General features: G+C 36.4%; 1 protein-coding gene across 5 annotated transcripts in view; it reads left to right on the top strand.

Moving 5' to 3' along the window:
* The window catches only part of LOC136040575 (uncharacterized), a 145,158-nt gene that overhangs the window by 22,679 nt on the left and 101,574 nt on the right, over positions 1-20,905 (top strand). For all 5 annotated transcript variants that reach the window (XM_065724814.1, XM_065724811.1, XM_065724813.1 and 2 more), the window contains exons 3-4: positions 10,879-11,118; positions 20,800-20,895. In XM_065724814.1, coding sequence (XP_065580886.1) covers positions 10,879-11,118; positions 20,800-20,895 — 336 coding nt within the window. The remainder of the gene's footprint in view (positions 1-10,878; positions 11,119-20,799; positions 20,896-20,905) is intronic.

The raw sequence follows: 20,905 nt of genomic DNA, 5'->3' as shown, positions 1-20,905 counted from the left end.
TTGAAAAACCTATGATGGCCAGGTGGGAAAAACCCTCAGGATCCGCTACTCATGTGGGGAACCCCTGGTTTTAACTGAGGGTGACATAATGCACACACTTGGGTGTTACGTTTTTTCTTTTTATCTCGTTTCGAGTTTGAAACGATGATTTGCACGTTTTCTTCGATTTTTGAACATCAACACAGTTCTTGCCCCACCGTGGCAATATATGGCTGGTCCTTGACATCCCTTTGATACATAATATCATTGCTAAAGCATTTTCAGTCATTTTCTTACCAAAATCACCCTGTAATCTAAAATTGACCATATTTCAAGCAAGAATCCATTTTTGTCACTAATATACATATTTTTCAGCAAACGCAAGTCATTTGAATAGTGCATTTGATTATTTTCGTCTCGTTTTGATCAAAACCACGGTTTGAACTGATCCTGCCAGTCTTCAGTCTATAATAACAAAATCAAATTAGTTAGAGAATTCTTTTTTGGATTTAGAGAAAATTTTTGATGAAAAAATAAGTAATGAAGATGATTTGCCGTTATTTAGTGAAAGTAATTATCCTAGAAGTAAATATGTTGATTTAATAGATTTAACCAAGGGGCACTCTGAATCTCAGTTTTCTGTGCTTCAACTTAACTGTCAAGGATTATGTTCGTCGTTTATGGAAATAACTTCAATGTGCCACCAACTGCAACCCAACATAATTGGATTATGTGAGACATTCCTTACAGGACAAACGGATAGCCTCCTAGATATCCCAGGCTATAAATCAAATTTTCTACATAGAAAAGAAGCTCGCAGAGGAGGATTGGCTATTTATGCGAGGAATGAATATGCTGTGCATATTAACAATCAACTGAGCCGGAATGTTGAAGGCGTTTTTGAATCACTTTTCCTTGAGCTATATGGGCCTTCTAAGAAAAAGATATTGATTGGAGAAATATATCGCTCACCCTCTGGTTCTGTTTCTGCTTTTACGGATATACTAACTCAGATTTTACAGCTGATAGGAAACAAGAACCAAGATGTGATCATCATGGGTGATTTTAACATTAATCTTGCCTTTCCTCTAAGAAATAGCTCAGTGGATCTTCTCACTATTATGTCAGGGTCTAATCTTTACCCTTCAATTACAATTCCAACCAGAGTAACAGAAAGTACACACTCACTGATTGACAACATTTTTTCTACATTATGTCCGGCGAAGGTATCAGTCATCACCAGTGACACATCTGATCATTTTCCTATACACACTGTCTTCAACACGGCGAGGATACCAACTCCACTCGTAAGAACTAACCAGGGTCTACAAGTAATTAATCTTAAAGAGGAGAATCTTAAACTGTTAAATGATGAGTTAAAAAAAGTTTCTTGGGACAGTGTCCTAGGAAATGAGGATGTGAACGAAGGTTTTGAAATTTTCCACAATGCGTTTGTAGCTGCATATAAAGCATGCTGTTTTAAAGAGAAACCAAGAAACCGTGGAAGAAAAAATACCCCAATATGTCCATGGGTTACCGAAAGCTTACTCATATGCATAAATAAGAAAAATAAGTTATGGGCAAATTACAGAAACCACCCAAGCCGAGAAAACCTAGAGAGATATGAGACGTATAAGAAATGCCTTCATTCAGTTCTGAGGAAAGCAAAAAGAATTTATGTGAATAATAAAATATCTGAAAGTGGGAAGGATGGACGAAAAGTCTGGAAGGTCATTAATTCGGTTTTGCGACCAAATGATAAGAAAGCAGAATTGCCTTCCAGACTTTTTGTCAACGGGGAGGCTGTTACGGAACCCACTCAGGTTGCAAAAGAACTCAGTACATTTTTCGCAAGGATAGGCGGAATTACATCTAATTCTGCGAAAAGTCCCCAAAAACCCTACAAGCATTACCTTGGCTCAGCATGCACCAAATCAATGGCAATAATTCCTGTGACATCAACTGAAGTAGAGCTAATTGTGAAGACCTTGAAAGGCACATCAGCATCTGGATTTGACCGGATACACATGAAAGCCCTGAAAGCAGTCCTCCCTTCTATCCTAGAGCCATTAACTTATTTGATAAACCTGTCTCTAAGAAGTGGTGTTTTTCCTTCAATACTAAAAAAAGCAAGAATAATCCCTCTGCATAAAGGTGGCCCTCATGACGATCCATCAAATTTCCGACCCATATCCATATTATCTGTTTTTTCAAAAGTTTTTGAAAAACCCTTACAAAGACTACTTTACCAGTTTCTCGAAAAAAAAGGATTTTTTAATAGTCGTCAGTTCGGCTTCAGACCTGGTCATTCAACAGAAGATGCTCTGGCATCCCTAAGCTTATTCATCAACAGAGCACTTGACTCAGGTCTTCTGCCAGCTGCTATATTGATTGACATCAAGAAAACATTTGACAGCATGGATCATACAATCTTACTGGGAAAGTTGCAACATATTGGAGTGAGAGGGATAGCCCTTCAATGGTTTGAATCTTACCTTCAAAATAGGTGCATCTACATTGGTGACGACCCAAGAAACGACACTACTGTGAAATTTGGTGTGCCCCAAGGATCAATCCTCGGTCCTCTTTTGTTTTTAGTCCATGTCCTAACTCGTATCCTTAATCCGAATCATGACGACCAAAAATGCTGTAACCTATGCTTTGATCAAACATCTGAGGACATTAATAACGAGCAAGATGGACTTATAGCATTCGCTGACGACACTACAATTACCTGCTGCGGACTTGATATGCCTTCACTCCAGCGGAAGCTTGAAAACATCATAGAAGAGACCTATCTGTGGATGGATGCCAACAAACTTGTCATCAATGTAGAAAAATCTTGCATCCTACTATTTTCTAGGGTAGGAACCCTTCACCCAGAAATAACAGGAATTGTGACGTCTCGTGGGAAGGTTCAACGACCAGTAAATGGATGTGCAAAATATTTAGGAGTAATAGTAGATGAAAACCTTTCTTTCCTTCCTCACATCCATGCTGTAGAATTAAAGCTTTCAAGGAATCTGGGTATCATGAAAAAACTGAAGCAAACATTCCCACGTAAAACCCTTACCCTTCTCTACAATGCACTCATTAGACCCCACTTACAGTATTGCGCAATGGTATGGCAATCAACATTCAAATCCCATCTGAAAAAACTGGATTCCATCCACAAGAATGCCTTGAAGATCATCAAACACACAGAAGATTATCTCTCGCTGAAATCGCTGTTTGAGCTTTCCTGCTTGGTTTTTGCTTTCAGATTCCTCTCCGGCTTGCTTCCACCACCTTTTAGGAATCTATTCCGTTTGGTATCCGAACAGCGTCTTCCAATTACAAGACTATCTGCACAGATCCATATTCGAAATACACCAACAGTGAGGTCGGATTTTTCGCCTGACATCGTCTGTGCTAAGGCTTACAATACCCTACCGCTTGAACTGAGAGGTAGGAGCTCCCTTGGTTCTTTCAAAAAGAGAATAAAAAATTATCTTGTTTTGAATTAGTTTAATTTGAATAATGAATCTAATTAGAAAAGTGATTTTAGCTATTATTGAGTTTTTTTGTGGGGGTTGGAGTGGTTTGCTCCTGGATGAAGAGGTGGGGACTTGTAAGGATATTTTTTTTGGTAGGGGCCATGGTTGTATCGAGAAGTGGAGGGAGAGCCATAGTGCGTATTTATTTTTGAGGTGATATGGGACTCAGCATGCAGTTTTTGCATAGAGATGAGAGATTAAGTATGTTATGACTGTTATAATTTTTTTTAATAAACCCGAATGAACTGAACTGAACTGAACTGAAATCAGGTTAGCTGTCATATCCTCGCGTGAATACCATGTTAAATTTGGCCAAGCACTTTTTTGGTTAAAATTAGATTGTTATACTTACAAAACTGTAGCACTCTGTAGCCATTCCTGTTTTCTTTTCCTACGCTAAATTTACCAAGGCTGTGACACCATCTATCCCTAGCTACCAATCTACCGACCTTGACGTTAAAGTCTATTAATTAAAACACTATATCTCTATCTGGGACCCTGTCTATTTGTTCCTGTAACTGTAAGTGAAATCTATCTGAGTTACTATAATCTTCGTCACTTAGTTCAACAGTTCTTAGTTCTAAAGTACACTTAGTTATATTATTAATGCCTTCCCAACCTAAACAGGCACCCCATCTTTCCTGCATGAGTAAATAAATTTAGTATCATCTAATTTCATGTTTCCTACCCCCTGGAATATGAGTTTCTGAAACTCCTAATAAGTCCACTTCGAAGCGTTTGAATTTGTCAGTCAAAATGTCGACACAATATTTATTTTTCAACGTCGTACCATTCCAAGTTGCAATTTTTGTATTTTTTAAATCATCGAAATTATTTTGGTCCCTGGAAATGCAATGGTGCCAGAACCAATGGAGGATGGAGACCAACATAGCTTCTCAGGTCTAATCCAAAGTGCTTAAGCCGGCTTAAATCGGGACAGCAAGAAGTCCTTGGGACCTCCAGTTGAATGGAGGCTTAGTGCAATCCTAGGCCCGTCTTGGTCACAACATGGTTTTCAGCATTTGGCGATTCGCTTGTATCAACAAGAGTCTAGATCCTGCCCAGACAATTTCAAGCTTATTACCTCCGATTCATTATATATTCATGCCGATAAATAATATGCTACTACAGGGAGTCAACCCATAGCAAATAAATTAGCTAGGAAGAGTTTTTTTTCATCCCAAAAACGTCAATCAAAACAGAATAAGCCCAGGACCATTATCCATTTATCAGAATTCCAAGGAAATACCCCCAAGGAATATCCCGCGTGGGAGGGGGAAACGCCTAGTCTCTCTCTCTCTCTCTCTCTCTCTCTCTCTCTCTCTCTCTCTCTCTCTCTCTCTCTCTCTCTCTCTCTCTTTCTCTCTCTCTCTTACGCTATGCAATACATATAGGATGTTCGCTAACGCTTTTCTACTGGTGACTCAAGAGAGATATACATTTTCTTGAAACTTGGATCAAGGTTTGACGGGTGTGATAAGACCAAGGCTTAACAACCTAGAAGGCATTTATCCAGCAAAGAATTTCGGAGGTTTTCAGCCACATTTGGGAGTCCTCCCTCACTAAGCGTAATTTGAGTTTGGCTATGTATCAGTATGTAGGCTATGTATCAGTATGTACATGTTGAGTGATTGGATGCGTTATTACTCTTCTTCTCGGCCATTTACGCATCAATTTTTTTTAATCTTTTCGGCTGGACGTTCACCGTTAGATGTTAGAAAAAGCTAGAAATAACCAAAAAATCCCCATATCATTTTCGATATCGATATTTGGATCGATATATCAATATCAATATTGAATATCGCCCAACACTATATACTAGATAAATACATTAAAGTGATTAGTGCTATTTACGAGAATAACAGTGCTGCGATTAAAGTAGGAAATAGTGTTCCTACCTTAACTGTAGCTGGTTTTGTATTAAATCAGGAGTTAAGCGGAGCTGTGTTTTATCCCCATTTATATGGACTATTTTGATGGGCTTTGTCTTAAGGAGCAGAGGAAATGCAATGGGAGAAAATGGAATCAAACGGAGAAGAAAAACATTCCTGGACATCGATTATGCTGATGGTTTAAGCATTTTAAGCATTAATGAACTGAGCAAAATGAATGAACTGTTAGAGGTTTTACGAGTTCATGGTTCTAGAATAGGTTTGAAAATTAATCTTAACAAGAGCAAGTACTTAAGGCTAGGAAAAAGTGAAGATGAAAAGGTGACGTTGGTTAACAAAAAGATCAATGAAGTGGATAGCTTCACTTGCCTTGGTTGTATTATTAGTAAAGACGATGGGGGTGCCGTGAAGATTTTAAGAGCAGAATAGCCAAAGCTAAAGGTATTTTTTCGCATGTGAAAAAAGTTTTAAAGAATAGGAAGATAAGTCTGCGAGCGAAAATTAGATTATTGGAAGATGCAGTAATAACAGTGGTCAAATATGGTTCTGAAGCATGGGCATCTGAAAAACGGAGGAAGATTTGCTAGATGTATTCTGCAGAGATTGCCTACTTACTGTTTTGGGTACCCGACTGACTGATTATATTTCAAACAGTAGGCTGTATGAAAAATGTTGTTCAATTCCGCTTTCTAGGGCTATAATGAGCTATAATGAGATAAAGGTGATGGCCAGGGCACGTTCTTTGGGTGAAAGATGACAGATTGCCAAAGATTATCCTGTTTGGCCAACCGTCAAGGGCTAAACGGAAAGCTGGTTGTCCGCGGTTGGGAATATACCCAATGGATAGTGTCTAAAAATTTCTATTCTATAGAACGTAAAAATAATATCCGTGCTTATGATTCACATAAAGTATCCGTCTAGTTGAAAAGTCCTTTTGTGCAAACAAGACAATAGCCAACTAGTGAAAGATAACACATTGCCAAAGATTATCCTTTTTGGCCAACCGTCAAGGGCTAAACGGAAAGCTGGTTGTCCGCGGTTGGGAATATACCCAATGGATAGTGTCTAAAAATTTCTATTCTATAGAACGTAAAAATAATATCCAACCGTGCTTATGATTCACATAAAGTATCCATCTAGTTGAAAAGTCCTTTTGTGCAAACAAGACAATAGCCAACCAGTGAAAGATAACACATAGCCAAAGATTATCCTTTTTGGCCAACCGTCAAGGGCTAAACGGAAAGCTGGTTGTCCGCGGTTGGGAATATACCCAATGGATAGTGTCTAAAAATTTATATTCTATAGAACGTAAAAATAATATCCAACCGTGCTTATGATTCACATAAAGTATCCATCTAGTTGAAAAGTCCTTTTGTGCAAACAAGACAATAGCCAACCAGTGAAAGATAACACATAGCCAAAGATTATCCTTTTTGGCCAACCGTCAAGGGCTAAACGGAAAGCTGGTTGTCCGCGGTTGGGAATATACCCAATGGATAGTGTCTAAAAATTTCTATTCTATAGAACGTAAAAATAATATCCGTGCTTATGATTCACATAAAGTATCCATCTAGTTGAGAAGTCCTTTTGTGCAAACAAGACAATAGCCAACTAGTGAAATATTTGAAACTTAAAAAAAAATAATTTTAGCCCACTAGCCTGATATAATAAAGTAAGAGAGCCAACTTAGTGTTTCTAACTAGGTGGATAATATTTTATTTCAATCTTCTTATATATATTAAATTAAATTAATTAAATTCTTCATGCAACATAGTGATAATATCTAACTAGCCAAATATTTATTTTTCTCATAGGCATGGCATGAATACCTAACTGGGTGGATAATAATTTCTGATAGCCCATCTGATATATATCCAACTAGGCAGATAAGTAATTTCTTTAAGTAATTGGGTGATAATATCCAACTAGCCAGATAAATATTTCGCTTAGGCATATGATCAATATCTAATTAGATGGATAATACTTTATTTTAACCTTTCTGATGTATACCCAAATAGGTAGACAAGAAATTCCCAAAGCCATATGGTGATAATTTCCAACTACCAGGATAATTAATTGTGTTAGCAATTATTTTACAATATCCAACTAGCTGGATAGAAACTTTATTCGGACAACTTAGCAAGCATAGCTTATGTCTTGCTAGGCAGATAATAAATTCTTTTATAACATGAGTTGCCGCCTGTGAAGATAGATGTTAATGCTTTACCTAAGAGAAGCTTTCCAAAAATAGCTCCAATGAAATTGAATTACCCGAGAATGCGAAATCCAGTAGTAATTTAATTAAGGAAGTATTTGAAGATTCCCTTGAGAATAATAATTAAAATAGAAAGAAGAAACGCGATGTTTTTGAGCCGCTCAACAAAGAAGTACGTAAAATAAATGCAAATATTGTTGATCAGATCCCAGGAGAATACAAATCCTATAGAAGTTATGATTTTTGAAGGATAAACAGGAAGGAGGAATTGAAGTCATAACCGAACTTCTAAATTCAGTTGAAATTGTTGATTTATTACTCCATAAACTAAAACTAAAAAATTACGCGATAATAATTCTGTGTTATTAGATACATTAGAGGGTATATACAATGGACCACGAATGGTTGTTGCTGAACTATGTAGTTACTCAATTAAAGCAAAAATAATTACCTGGGGAAAAGCTATAAAAGAATTAATAAGTGGTTAGAAGACAAGTGACAATGAGAAGTAAATATACAAGGAGCAAGTGCAAGGGACATAGTGAAGCTCGATCTCCTGATTCCATCTTAACAAAGTATAAAAATGAAGATTCGATTTTTAACGAAAATGATCTCCTTATTCAGTTACCAAGTGTTCGGTGGTTATGGGTGCCAAATTCTTAAAAGAAGAAGCATGGGTGAAAATCATTAAAAAAAATTTGCGTGGAACGAATAAAACAAGCAGCTTGAGAAAATGCAACTTTCCTTTGTGGTAGTTGTCTTTGGAAATCAACAAAGCTACTGTTAATGCTTGAAGTTTTTTGGATGTAGAGCGTTGTCAAATTTGACTAATTGGTTTCTCTTGTTTATTTTTGTAGTCAATGTGGCAACGCTTACCATCATTTCGTGCTATACTAATAACTTAATAATTTTTAAGAAGAAATTTTAAAAAATTGGGATTCTCGGGCATATGTAGATCTAAGTTGAGTCCAGGAATCAAAACGTGTTTTTATTCTAGCGTCCTTGGTACGTTGTTTCTGCTAAACGGTATTTAACCTTGTTTCTTTTTGGATTCTGAATGATTAATATTAACAGTATTCCCTTGCTTAACAGAATCATTTAGACCTTGCTCTAATTCCAAGGATATTATACTATTGGAAATACCCCTGAAATTTGATAAATCCAAGAATATTTTGCCTTGTTAGTTTCTTAAATACGAGGAGCAACTTAACAAATTGGTTTTAAAAAAAATGAAAGGCAAGGACGATCAACAGAAATTACTGCATTACACTATTTCAAAGTTAGGTGATGATACTAAACCAGGTTAGATCTTGTCAAGATTAAATAAAAAAAAACAAGTTTTTTAAACTGCAAGTAAGGAGCGACAGTAAAACTTAAAACGAACAGAAATTACTTCGTATATGAAAGGGGCTGCTCCCTCCTCAACGTCCTACTCTTTACGCTAAAGTTTGACTCTTTCTCTCAATTCTTCTTTTTAAAACAGTAAAAAACTTTAGCGTAAAGAGCAGGACGTTGAGGAGGGAGCAGCCCCTTTCATATACGAAGTAATTTCTGTTCGTTTTAAGTTTTACTGTCGCTCCTTACTTGTAGTTTAAAAAACTTGTTTTTTTTATTTAATTTCTGAACGTTTTTGAATTAATGCATGTTTGGTTTTGGCTCTCCGCACATAAATTATTAAAATGAAATTTGTATATTCATTCTTTTTGTGGCTAAATGGCTTTCTCTTAGTTTCGATCAGACGATTTTGAGAAATAAGGGGTGGAGAAGGAGGTCTAGTTGCCCTCCAACTTTTCGGTTACTTAAAAATGCAACTAGAACTTTTGATTTTTAACGAATGTTTTTATTAGTAAAAATATACGTAACTTAAGAATTAACTTACGTAACAAACTTTCATAATCTTATTTTTTTATTATGTATACGAGGGGGTTTGTACCCTCGTTAATACCTCGCTCTTTACACTAAATCGTAAGTTTTGTCCCAATGCTTTAAGAATGACCCCTGAATCAGAAAGGCCGTAGAATAAATAGTTGAAATTACTAAAACTACTTTAGCATAAAGAGCGAGGTATTTATCTCCTCCTAAATACCTCGCTCTTTATGCTAAAGTATTTTTAGAACCCCTCATATGCGTAATAATCTCTGTTCGTTTTAAGTTTCAATGCTACTCCTTCCTTTCATTTGAAAAAACGTTTTCATGTTTATTTTTCATTGTTTTCTTATAGTAATGCTAGAAAATCCTGCGCCCTTTTCATTGAATTTGTCTTCCCCCATGACAAATTCCTCCAAGGAAAGATCCTCCAACATAGCCCCCTCCCCTCAGCCCCACCCCCAAACAAAATAAAATCCCCCTGAAAACGTCTGTACACTTCCCAATAACCATTACTATATGTAAACACTGGTCAAAGTTTGTAACTTGCAGCCCCTCCCCCAGGGATTGTGGGGGAGTAATTCACCCCCAAAGACATAGTTATTATGGTTTTTGACTATGCTGAACAAAATGGCTATCTCAAAATTTTGATTCTTTGACTTTGGGAAAAAAATGAGCGTGGGAGGGGGCCTAGGTTCCCTCCAATTTTTTGGGTCACTTAAAAAGGGCACTAGAACTTTTCATTTCCGTTAGAATGAGCCCTCTTGCGACATTCTAGGACCACTTGGTCGATACGATGACCCCTGGGAAAAAAAAACAAAAAAAAACAAACAAACAAATAAACACGCACCCGTGATTTGTCTTCTGGCAAAAAATACAAAATTCCACATTTTTGTAGATAGGAGCTTGAAACTTCTAGAAGTTCTTCTGAAACTCTTTCCCCTTATACCCCTCATACATCTAGACCAGAATCCTCCCTCCCGTAACTTCTTATGCCATAAACTCCTCAAGCATATTTAGTAGGCCCCAAACACGTCTTACCAGTTAGATAGTTTGATAGCCCAGACCGACTTTCCAGTTAAACAATAGATGAATACGTTCAGCGAAACCTATTTATAAAAAAGCGAAGAGCAGCTTGTACTGTCTTTTTTAAAAGGTATAATCGTCTTTCTGTCGCCTATTCTGTATCGCCTTTCTGTCATGATTACCTTTTTTTTTTAAAGCCCTTACCTTTTTTAAAAGGTAAACCGGTCTCCTGCCGGGCAGTGCCCGGCAGGAGACTTAAGTCAAAGTAAGTAAAGTAAGGGAGGCTTATGTTCCATTGTGTTCAACTGTATTTTAGTCGCGGATTTTGGAGTACTAAACTACAATTCAAGTTTTGTTTTTCCAGGTTCAGTTTGACGGTGACTCTTGCACAGAGCCTAATATTATGTACCACATTGGATTTTCGTGTGTCTTCTTTTTGATTGCACTGGCCACATTAATACAGCTGATAATATGTATCAGCTCTGAGTATAAGCGACAGAAAGTTAGAGCATGTCTGGGGGTATTTCAGCTGACACCCCAAAAGTTTCTTTATTTCTTCGCCTTTCTTGGATCAGTTTTTAAAGCTATCTACTTTATGAAACCGGTAAGTATTTTATTTACATTTTTATTCGACTAGGTTATCTGACTTCCTCAGTAAGAACTTGCTTCTTTTTTCTTATCTATTTATATATTTTAAGGAAACTGCTTGTCGGAACATTTGTAATTTTATTATTTGATATGTTCCATTACTTATTTTAATCCTTTCTTATCATTAAATAAAAAAAAACAATTTTTTTAGCTGAAAGTAAGGAGCGACATTAAAACTTAAATGAACAGAAATTACTCCGTATATGAAATGAGTTGTCCCCTCCGCAATCCTTCGCTCTTTACGCTAAAGCTTTTAATTGTTTTAAAAAGTAGAATTGTGGAAAAGAGTCAAACTTTAGCGTAAAGAGCGAGGGATTGCGGAGGAGACAACTCATTTCATATACGGAGTAATTTCTGTTCGTTTTAAGTTTTAATGTCGCTCCTTACTTTCAGCTAAAAAAATTAGTTTTTTTTATTTAATTTCTGAACGTTTTTGAATTAATGCATGTTGGGTTTTGGCTCCCGCACATAAATTATTAAAATGAAATTTGCATATTAATTCTTTTTTTGGCTAAATGGCTTTCTCTTAGTTTTGGTCAGAAGATTTTGAGAAATAAGGGGTGGGGAAGGAGGCCTAGTTGCGCTCCAATTTTTCGGTTACTTAAAAAGGCAACTAGAACTTCTAATTTTTAACGAACGTTTTTATTAGTAAAAAATATACGTAACTTAAGAATTAACTTACATAACATACTTTCATAACCTTATATTTTTATTATGTATACGAGGGGGTTTGTACCCTCGTTAATACCTCGCTCTTTACACTAAATCAACTCTTTACACTAAATAACCATTACTATATGTTAACACTGGTCAAAGTTTGTAACTTGCAGCCCCTCCCCCAGAGACTGCGGGGGAGTAAGTCATCCCCAAAGACATAGTTATTATGGTTTTCGACTAAGCAGAACAAAATGGCTATCTCAAAATTTTGATCCGTTGACTTTGGGAAAAAAATGAGCGTGGAGGGGGCCTAGATGCCCTCCAATTTTTTGGTCACTTAAAAAGAGCACTAGAACTTTTCATTTCCGTTAGAATGAGCCCTCTTGCGACATTCTAGGACAACTTGGTCGATACGATGACCCCTGGGAAAAAAAAACAAACAAATAAATACGCACCCGTGATTTGTCTTCTGGCAAAAAATACAAAATTCCACATTTTTGTAGATAGGAGCTTGAAACTTCTACAGTAGGGTTCTCTGATACGCCGAATCTGATGGTGTCATTTTCGTTAAGATCCTACGACTTTTAGGGGGTATTTCCCCCTATTTTCCTAAATAAGGGAAATTTTCTCAGGCTCGTAACTTTTGATGGGTAAGACTAAACTTGATGAAACTTATATATTTAAAATCAGCATTAAAATGCGATTCTGTTGATGTAGCTATTGATATCAAAATTCAATCTTTTAGAGTTTTGGTTACTATTGAGCCGGGTCGCTCCTTACTACAGTTCCTTACCACGAACTGTTTGATTCTCGACCTGGTATGATCTTTTGTCTGATTGGTGCAGATACGAAAATGGAAAACAATTTTTGGGAGTAGGAGATGTCAAGTTGGTAGTAAACGGGATTTTTACGAAAAGCTGTTCAATTTAGGGGGAGGGTGTATTTCTTTTTGTCAATGAGAAAGTCGACTAATAATATACAGTACTTCAATTGTAACTGGTTGTGCTTATACAGTTGGCAACGATAGCGCATTAGTTTTCCAAGAGGAGGGAAGGGTCTACTGCTCCAGCAAATCATCCTTCAAGTAGGATATGGTCTGCAAAAGCTTTTATTTCAGAATAGCTTTAGTTTAGGTAACTAACCTGGCTTATTTAGACAGCTGACTGATGATCGCTTCTGGTCACTATTTTGGTGAATTTGTCTCTAAATTCGATATTTTTTTTTGTCATGTACTCAGCTTTGGCAACTGGTTGGCAACAGCTTTGGCAACAGTGTTTGAATTTAAAGTTGAAACTGATAGAGGACTTTGAACGCTTAATGAGAGGTGTATATGTATTTCATGGAGACTGTGTCCTTGAAACCAATCCTAGTTGGCAGGGAGCCAACAAACAATTAGACTCTTTTTTCTTTGAGAATGTCACACTATTCCCTCCCCTGCTCTAACGACAAAAGTTTAAGTTATCCCTCTGTCTTTGATTTCAGGGCTAACATTGTCAGTGTGCGCTTTTTTTTAGGTGGACAGTGAAGTCCCTGTTGAAATAATTGATTCAGTGAAGCATTTTGTCTTCTGATGTCGGTAATTTAGAAAATTTTGCTTTGAAAATTTTAGAAAGCTTTGGCAACTGGTTGGCAACAGCTTTGGCAACAGTGTTTGAATCTAAAGTTGAAACTGATAGAGGACTTTGAATGCTTAATGAGAGGTGTATATGTATTTCATGGAGACTGTGTCCTTGAAACCAATCCTAGTTGGCAGGGAGCCAACAAACAACCCGCCAAACAATTGGACTCTTTTTTCTTTGAGAATGTCACACTATTCCCTCCCCTGCTCTAACGACAAAAGTTTAAGTTATCCCTCTGTCTTTGATTTCAGGGCTAACATTGTCAGTGTGCGCTTTTTTTTAGGTGGACAGTGAAGTCCCTGTTGAAATAATTGATTCAGTGAAGCATTTTGTCTTCTGCTGTCGGTAATTTAGAAGTCGGTAATTTAGAGTCCCTGTAATTATTCCCTGGTGGAGGGGAATGCAATGAGTATTTTTGAAGCAAAAATTCATTGTCGATATATTGCCCAAAAAGAAAAACATATTTGTGCTCCATGTGCCCTCAAAATATATGGTCGCAAATGGCTTCAAAATCACAGAAATCCACGAACAACAAATCAACCAAAAACATATATATGCGTTTTTCAAAAGGCAATGAGAGGCTATATCCAAAGTATACAAAAAAAATAATTGAAAATTGATTTTAAACGCTGCTTTCGGGAAAATATGAGAATCTGTTCGTAGCTGCAGCCAGTGTGATTTACCAAATCCTGAAGAGTGTGCACGGATTATCGTAGACACAAGTTTTACTTTGGCTACGCTTATTGCACCGGCCACGGTGATTTTACACAGGAAAAAAAACTGTTAAACTCAATAAATACAAAGCTTCGAGTAGTTACTATTTGGAAATATCCAAAATGCCCATGTTTGACTTTTTTCTGTTGTTTACCTAAAGTAAAATGACCTGACGAGGGGCAGGTACACTTTGGAGACACAAAATAGGTTCTTTTAAATGTAAAAACGGACGATTTATTTACTTGGCCAATGGTTAAGCCATCACATTTCGAAACTAAAAGAATCGTGGCATGAAAATGTACCTGGAGTGTTGCCGTGCTCCAAATCAAGTCTTATATTTAAAATAAAAATGGGGATCACTATGATTTCCAAGGGTATTTCCCACTCCCAAATTCAACTTTATTCAAACACACTAGAAGGTAATTAAATAACGTTTCGAGGGTGGGGGATGTCTACACACTATGTTCATAAGATCTTCAACATTAGTGATTATGAGAATTGTATAATGAATAACAAAGTATCTTGTGCTAAACGCTAAGCAATCCGCTCTCTTGTAAAAATCGATAAGAGTCCCGTGTCTGCAAAACCAGGAAAAAAGTATAAAAGTAAAAGTATAAGTATATGTTTGTGGGGATTGTATCCGAGTGTTTTCCCTTGTAAACTACCTAGTCTCCGATCGAAATGTCTGTGTAGAGTATAATCAGAGGCTAGGTCTAAAGAAAATTGAATAAACTCTTTTATAGGGGGTGGGGGAGTGGTGCCGCCGCTGGGTTTTCTAAGAATAATTCCCCAGAATAGTTTTTTAAGCTTTTTTTAGTTTACATTTTCTGTATAGTAATTTTATTTCTATTCAATAAGTTTTTAAAAGAATTTTCATGTTCGTGAATAATTTGTTACCAAAAGTGTCTCTTGTATGCTTTTATGTTTAATATTAGTTTTTGGTACTTTTTGTTATAAAAAGAATTTAGAAATTATTTCATGTCTCATGCATCTGTTTTATGATAAGCAAGTTCTGTTGTGTTTTTTTTTTTATGGAAATTACTTTTGTATATATACATACATATATATATACACACACACACACACACACACACACACACACACACATATATATATATATATATATATATATATATATATATATATATATATATATATATATATATATATATATATATATATATATATATATATATATATATATATATATATATATATATATATATATATATATATATATATATTACAGAACTCTCATACCAATTCTTAGGAACGCTATTCTACACAATGTAGATCGTATTCTCTGTGTTGCGGAGCTCTAATACCAAATCTTAGGAACGCTATTCTACGCAATGTAGATCGTATTTTCTGTGTTGCGGAGCTCTAATACCAATTCTTAGGAACCCTATTCTACACAATGTGGATCGTATTCTCTGTGTTGGGAAGCTCTAATACCAATTCTTAGGAACCCTATTCTACACAATGTAGATCGTATTCTCTGTGTTGCGGAGCTCTAATACCAATTCTTAGCAACGCTATCCTACGCAATGTAGATTGTATTCTCTGGGTTGTGGAGCTCTAATACCAATTCTTAGGAACGCTATTCTACACAATGTAGATCGTATTCTCTGTGTTGTGGAGCTCTAATATCAATTCTTAGGAACCCTATTCTACATAATGTAGATCGTATTCTCTGTGTTGGGGAGCTCTAATACCCACTCTTAGGAACGCTATTCTACGCTATATAGATCATAAATTTGTTAAACTTATTTATGAACTTCGTTTAAGTCTAACTTTAGACAATGCTGAACTGCCAGACTCAATTAGGAAACGCAAAGCGATACTGTCCCGCTGTTCTTGTTGTAGCAGAGAAGAAAAATCCGGAAAAAACGGAAAAGAAAAGATCTTGTTCACACGGCAGATGATATTTTTTTTTCTTTTTACACCTTTAGTGGTAATAGTTGTCGGTCTTGTTAGCAATCTTCTTCTACTCCAGTCATAAAAATGGCCAAGCCATATAGATTGACTCAGATTTACACTGCTCTTTCCCCACTGCAAAGTTCTGGCAGGTCACACTTGTTTGTAAAAGGGATGGAACACGTCTATGCAGGCATTGTTGATGTGGCTAGACGTCCGATTTTTAGCAAAATACTATAAAATTAACCTAGCTACAATATTCAGTGAAATCGAAGTGCTCCTGGTAATCCGTCGAAAGGCTAAGGGCTCCCCCTACAAATTAAGAAATTTTGAAAACTAGACTGGGACTTATGGACATATCGACTGCGGCACACTAAAGGCGATCAAATCTGGTGGATTGCATGTTCATGAATTGCAAAAAAATATATATATATAGTTGTATGTATCAGTTTGAAAAGTTATTTAGGGTTCAAAAGCATAGAGATGAGAAACAATTGCTGGTTCTCTGGCTAGAGTACAACCGTAAATTCTGCTCTTGGATAAATATATACTTAAAAATACTTGATACTAGTACTTGATACTTGTTAAAGCCGACCTTTTCGTCTAGTAGAGGTTTTCTCGGCACCAATAGCAACAGATCTTGAACTGTGTATGAACCAAGTTTGACTTCAACAGTTAAGAAATAGTCCTTATGTTCAAAGTCCTGATTCGTTTCATTTATATGCCTAGAATTGTCACCTTATTACTTGCTTTGTATTCTTCGCATCACTTCATAGAGGGGGGATTGCGTGTTTGATTTCAAAGTTGTTGTCTTAACAAGTAAAAAATTATATTAATGTTTGAATAGAGGGTAAGTTTAAAAGTTTTTATTACAATTTTTGCGGATGATACTGCTTTAACTGTGTATAGTCGATCCATTGATGATTTGTTGTTGAAAGTAAATAGGGTTTTAAAGTCTTTTTTACAAGTTTGAGCCTTTTGTCAGTGAATGTTAAAAAAAACTTATTGTCTGGTGTTTAGAAGAATTGGTAAGCAGCCAAGTGTTGATGGAGAGATATTTTTTAATGGTGAGTGTCACAGGTGTATGAAGTGCGTTATTTGGGTTTTCAACTTGATTGTAATTTGTCTTGTTGCAGCTAAAGTTGCTAGAGATCTGGAAATTTTGCGCCAATTAAAGCATGTTTTACCATTATCAGTTCTTCTATTACTGTACCATACTGTTCTTGTGCCTTATGTGTCTTAGGGTTGTGTTCTTTGGTCTAGTAATTCTTATGCAAATTTTAAAATAGTGCAGGTTCTTCAAAATAAAACTGTACGTCTTCTTTGTAATTATGTAAAAAATGTGAATGATACCGCTTCGTATTTTAAGAATTTACGAGTGCTTAATGTTGGTCAGATTCGCGATTGTGAAGCTGCTGTTTTTGCGTATCGATGTTGGAATGATCTATGTCCTACAGTTTTCCTGATTTTTTCTTTGCATAAATCGTCCGTTCCACAGGTATGCGATTAGGGAGGTGGATAATTTTGCTGTTGAGTACCGAGACATCACGCGTACAAGTTTTGGAATTAGGTAATCAGCCTGGCTATTTGGAATGTTATCTCAGCTTGCACTTGAGAGGGTGAGTACATTGGGTTATTTAAATCAAAGTTTAAGAAACATTTACCGGGAGACGGTAGTCAATTTTGGTATTATTTGTTAGTTGAAAGAGTGTTTTTGTACCTCTTTTTTTTAGTTTTTTGTAAATGATTTTTGTTATTGGTTGAGAATTAGAGAGGATTGCAGCCGTCCATCATTAGGCTTTTTGAGCCTTGCCCAGGCGGTTGTCTGTATAGGCTATATAGTTTATTTTTAAATTATTAGTAAATAAAATAAAATTGTTTCAATATAGGAACAGTGCCAAAAATAGTGGTAAAGAAAGAGCTAAAGAGACATAGAAATGAATGACAATAAGCCTGCTATGGTTAAGGTAGGAAATGAAGTTAGTAACTGGTTCCATATTGAATCAAGAGCTAAGAAAGGTTGTGTTTTATCGCATTGAATTAATACTTACAAAAAATGAATGACTAAAATAATGATCAAACAGTTCGTGGTAACGAAGGAGCGACCCGGCTCAATAGGAACCGAAACTCAAAAAAATGGAATTTTGATACCAGTAGTTACATCAAAAGAATCGTATTTTAATGCTAATTTTAAATATATAAGTTTCATCAAGATTGGTCTTATCCATCAAAAGTTACGAGCCTGAGAAAATTGCCTCATTTTAGAAAATAGGGGGAAATACCCCCTAAAATCATAAAATCTTAACGAAAATCACACCATCAGATTCAGCGTATCAGAGAACCCTATTGTACAAGTTTCAAGCTTCTATCTACAAAAATGTGGAATTTCGCATTTTTTGCCAGAAGACATCACGGATGCGTATTTATTTGTTTTTTTGTTTTTTTCCAGGGGTGATCGTATCGGCTCAGTGATCCTAGAATGTTGCCAGAGGGCTCATTTTAATGGAAATTAAAAGTTCTAGTTACCTTTTTAAGTGACCAAACAAATTGGAGGGCACCTAGGCCCCCTCCCACGCTCATTTTTATCCCAAGGTCACCGGATCAAAATTCTGAGATAGCCATTTTATTCGTCATAGTCGAAAAACCTATTAACTATGTCTTTGGGGACAGCTTACTCCCCCACAGTCCCCGTGGGAGGGGCTGCAAGTTACAAAGTTTGACCTGTGTCAAACAGTTCGTGGTAACGAACTGTAGTAAGGAGCGACCCGGCTCAATAGTAACCCAAACTCTAAAAAACGGAATTTTGATACTAATAGTTACATCAAAAGAATGGCATTTTAATGCTGATTTCAAATATATAAGTTTCATCAAGTTACAGCGACATTAAAACTTAAAACGAACAGAAATTACTCGGTATGAAAGGGACTTTTCCTCCTCAACGCCCCGCTCTTTACGCTAAAGTTTTTTACTGTTTTAAAAAGTAGAGCTAAGAGAAAGAGTCAAACTTTTGCGTAAAGAGCAGGGCATTGAGGAGGAAAAGCCCCTTTCATATACAGAGTAATTTATGTTCTTTTAAGTTTTAATGTCGCTCCTTACTTTCAGTTAAAAAGAACTTGTTTTTTTTTTGTATTTAAGTACTTACAAAAGCAAATGTAACTAGATCTACGTTACATGGGCAACGTGAGGTGTTGCGGCAACCTTTGCTCGGCTTCGCCGAGTAAAGTTTTGCGAGAGCAACACTTTGGTTTTGTTTCCTCGCTGCGACTAAACGCTGAAGTTGTTAATCTGTAAGGATGCTAAAATACATACTAGGTACACCAACTCGCAAAAGTTGCAAAGATGATTGTAGCCTTACAGCCGATTATTACTTACAAGTCCCCTACATGTCTTACCACTGGAACCAAATTGGTCTTACCATCAAATACAACGGAAACAAAAAATAGGTACACCAACTAGTAAGAGTTGCGAACCCCTCATTGCCGAGGATGATTATGAGCTAACAGCCGACTGTTGCTTACAACTCCCCTATATGTCTCACAATTGGTATCGGCCTATTTTTGGTTTCAGTGTGTACCTTACTACTGAAGTTGTCAACCCCTTTAAACTTTCAAACTGGTATATCTCATGAAGGAATTTTTGTACAAAAAAAATGGATGACATATACTTTGACCAGCTCATCAAAAGCTATCGACTGCCGTCGAAAAAAAATCTATCTGTCTTAGTTCAAAAGTTGACTTTTTTGCCGTAGGCCAACTTTCTAACGTCATCACTTAGAAAGGAGCAAAGGATAAACTCTAATTTCTTTAGCAATGAGAGAACTTTTAAAGTTTAAGAGGCACATCTGATACCATTTCTCTACCGCAATCCCAAGTGGGAAAAACCGAATGATAAACTCAGCTGAAATCACGAACAGAAATGGGTAGAAACAATAGATGGCAGCACTTTCGGACCCGTGGGAAAATGCCGCTTTTTTGCTTCTCTAAATTTTTCTATTTATCACTCAAAGAAGATATATTGGCTGTGGGGCAGGGTAACTGTCGCATATATTTAACACTTATAGATTTTAGTCCATCTTCAATCTGAAACTGGTGCCTGCCTGCTTGCCTGCTAGAACGGAGCTTTCCACTCGAAAGCAGAAACATGGTTTGATGAAACGAAAGCTTGGCTGCATAACTTCAGATAGTCCTCTCTGACATAGGCTATACAACTCCTCTTCACTTCACACACTATAGGCTCTGGCTCAAGGACAAGCAAAAGCCATCCTTTTTGGCCCCAGGCAAGAGTTCTACGAAGCTTTCCAAAATGTAAAGTCATATTCATCAATCCGGCCTAAGGTCCACACTTTTCGTAAAAACCGCAGAGGTTAGACCCTTACCACTTTCTAGGAATAAGCTGAAATCGGGGTGCTAGGAAAAAAAAAAAAAAAAACCACGACAAAACCAAAATGTTGCTCTCGCAACACAATTGATCAATAATAGTTTTGTGTGTTCTAATTAATTCTTCTGTTATACCGAAGGGAAACATATTTAATATGGCCATCTTAAAAAATACGCTAATTTCTCGGTACCTCTGAGGAATCGTATTCCTAATTTTACCACGTAATTGCAATTTTAATTAGTTTTAATTTAATTATATTTCGTTGCTGTGTTAACAAGTAAGAAGTTCTTTGTTTGAAGAACATGTCTTTTTTAATCAAGTGCAATTGACACTAAATCTCTAATTTATTTCAGGACGCTGACCAGGATGCTTGGGCGTCTTCCTTGTTAAGGGCCTCTTACCCAGTGATTTTGACGTGCATTTCGTTGATTGTCTGCTTTTGGGCAGAAGTGAGTACAG

The sequence above is a fragment of the Artemia franciscana genome, chromosome 21, assembly GCF_032884065.1.
Source record: "Artemia franciscana chromosome 21, ASM3288406v1, whole genome shotgun sequence".
Classification (NCBI taxonomy): domain Eukaryota; kingdom Metazoa; phylum Arthropoda; class Branchiopoda; order Anostraca; family Artemiidae; genus Artemia; species Artemia franciscana.
This window is presented reverse-complemented; position numbering and strand designations above follow the sequence as displayed.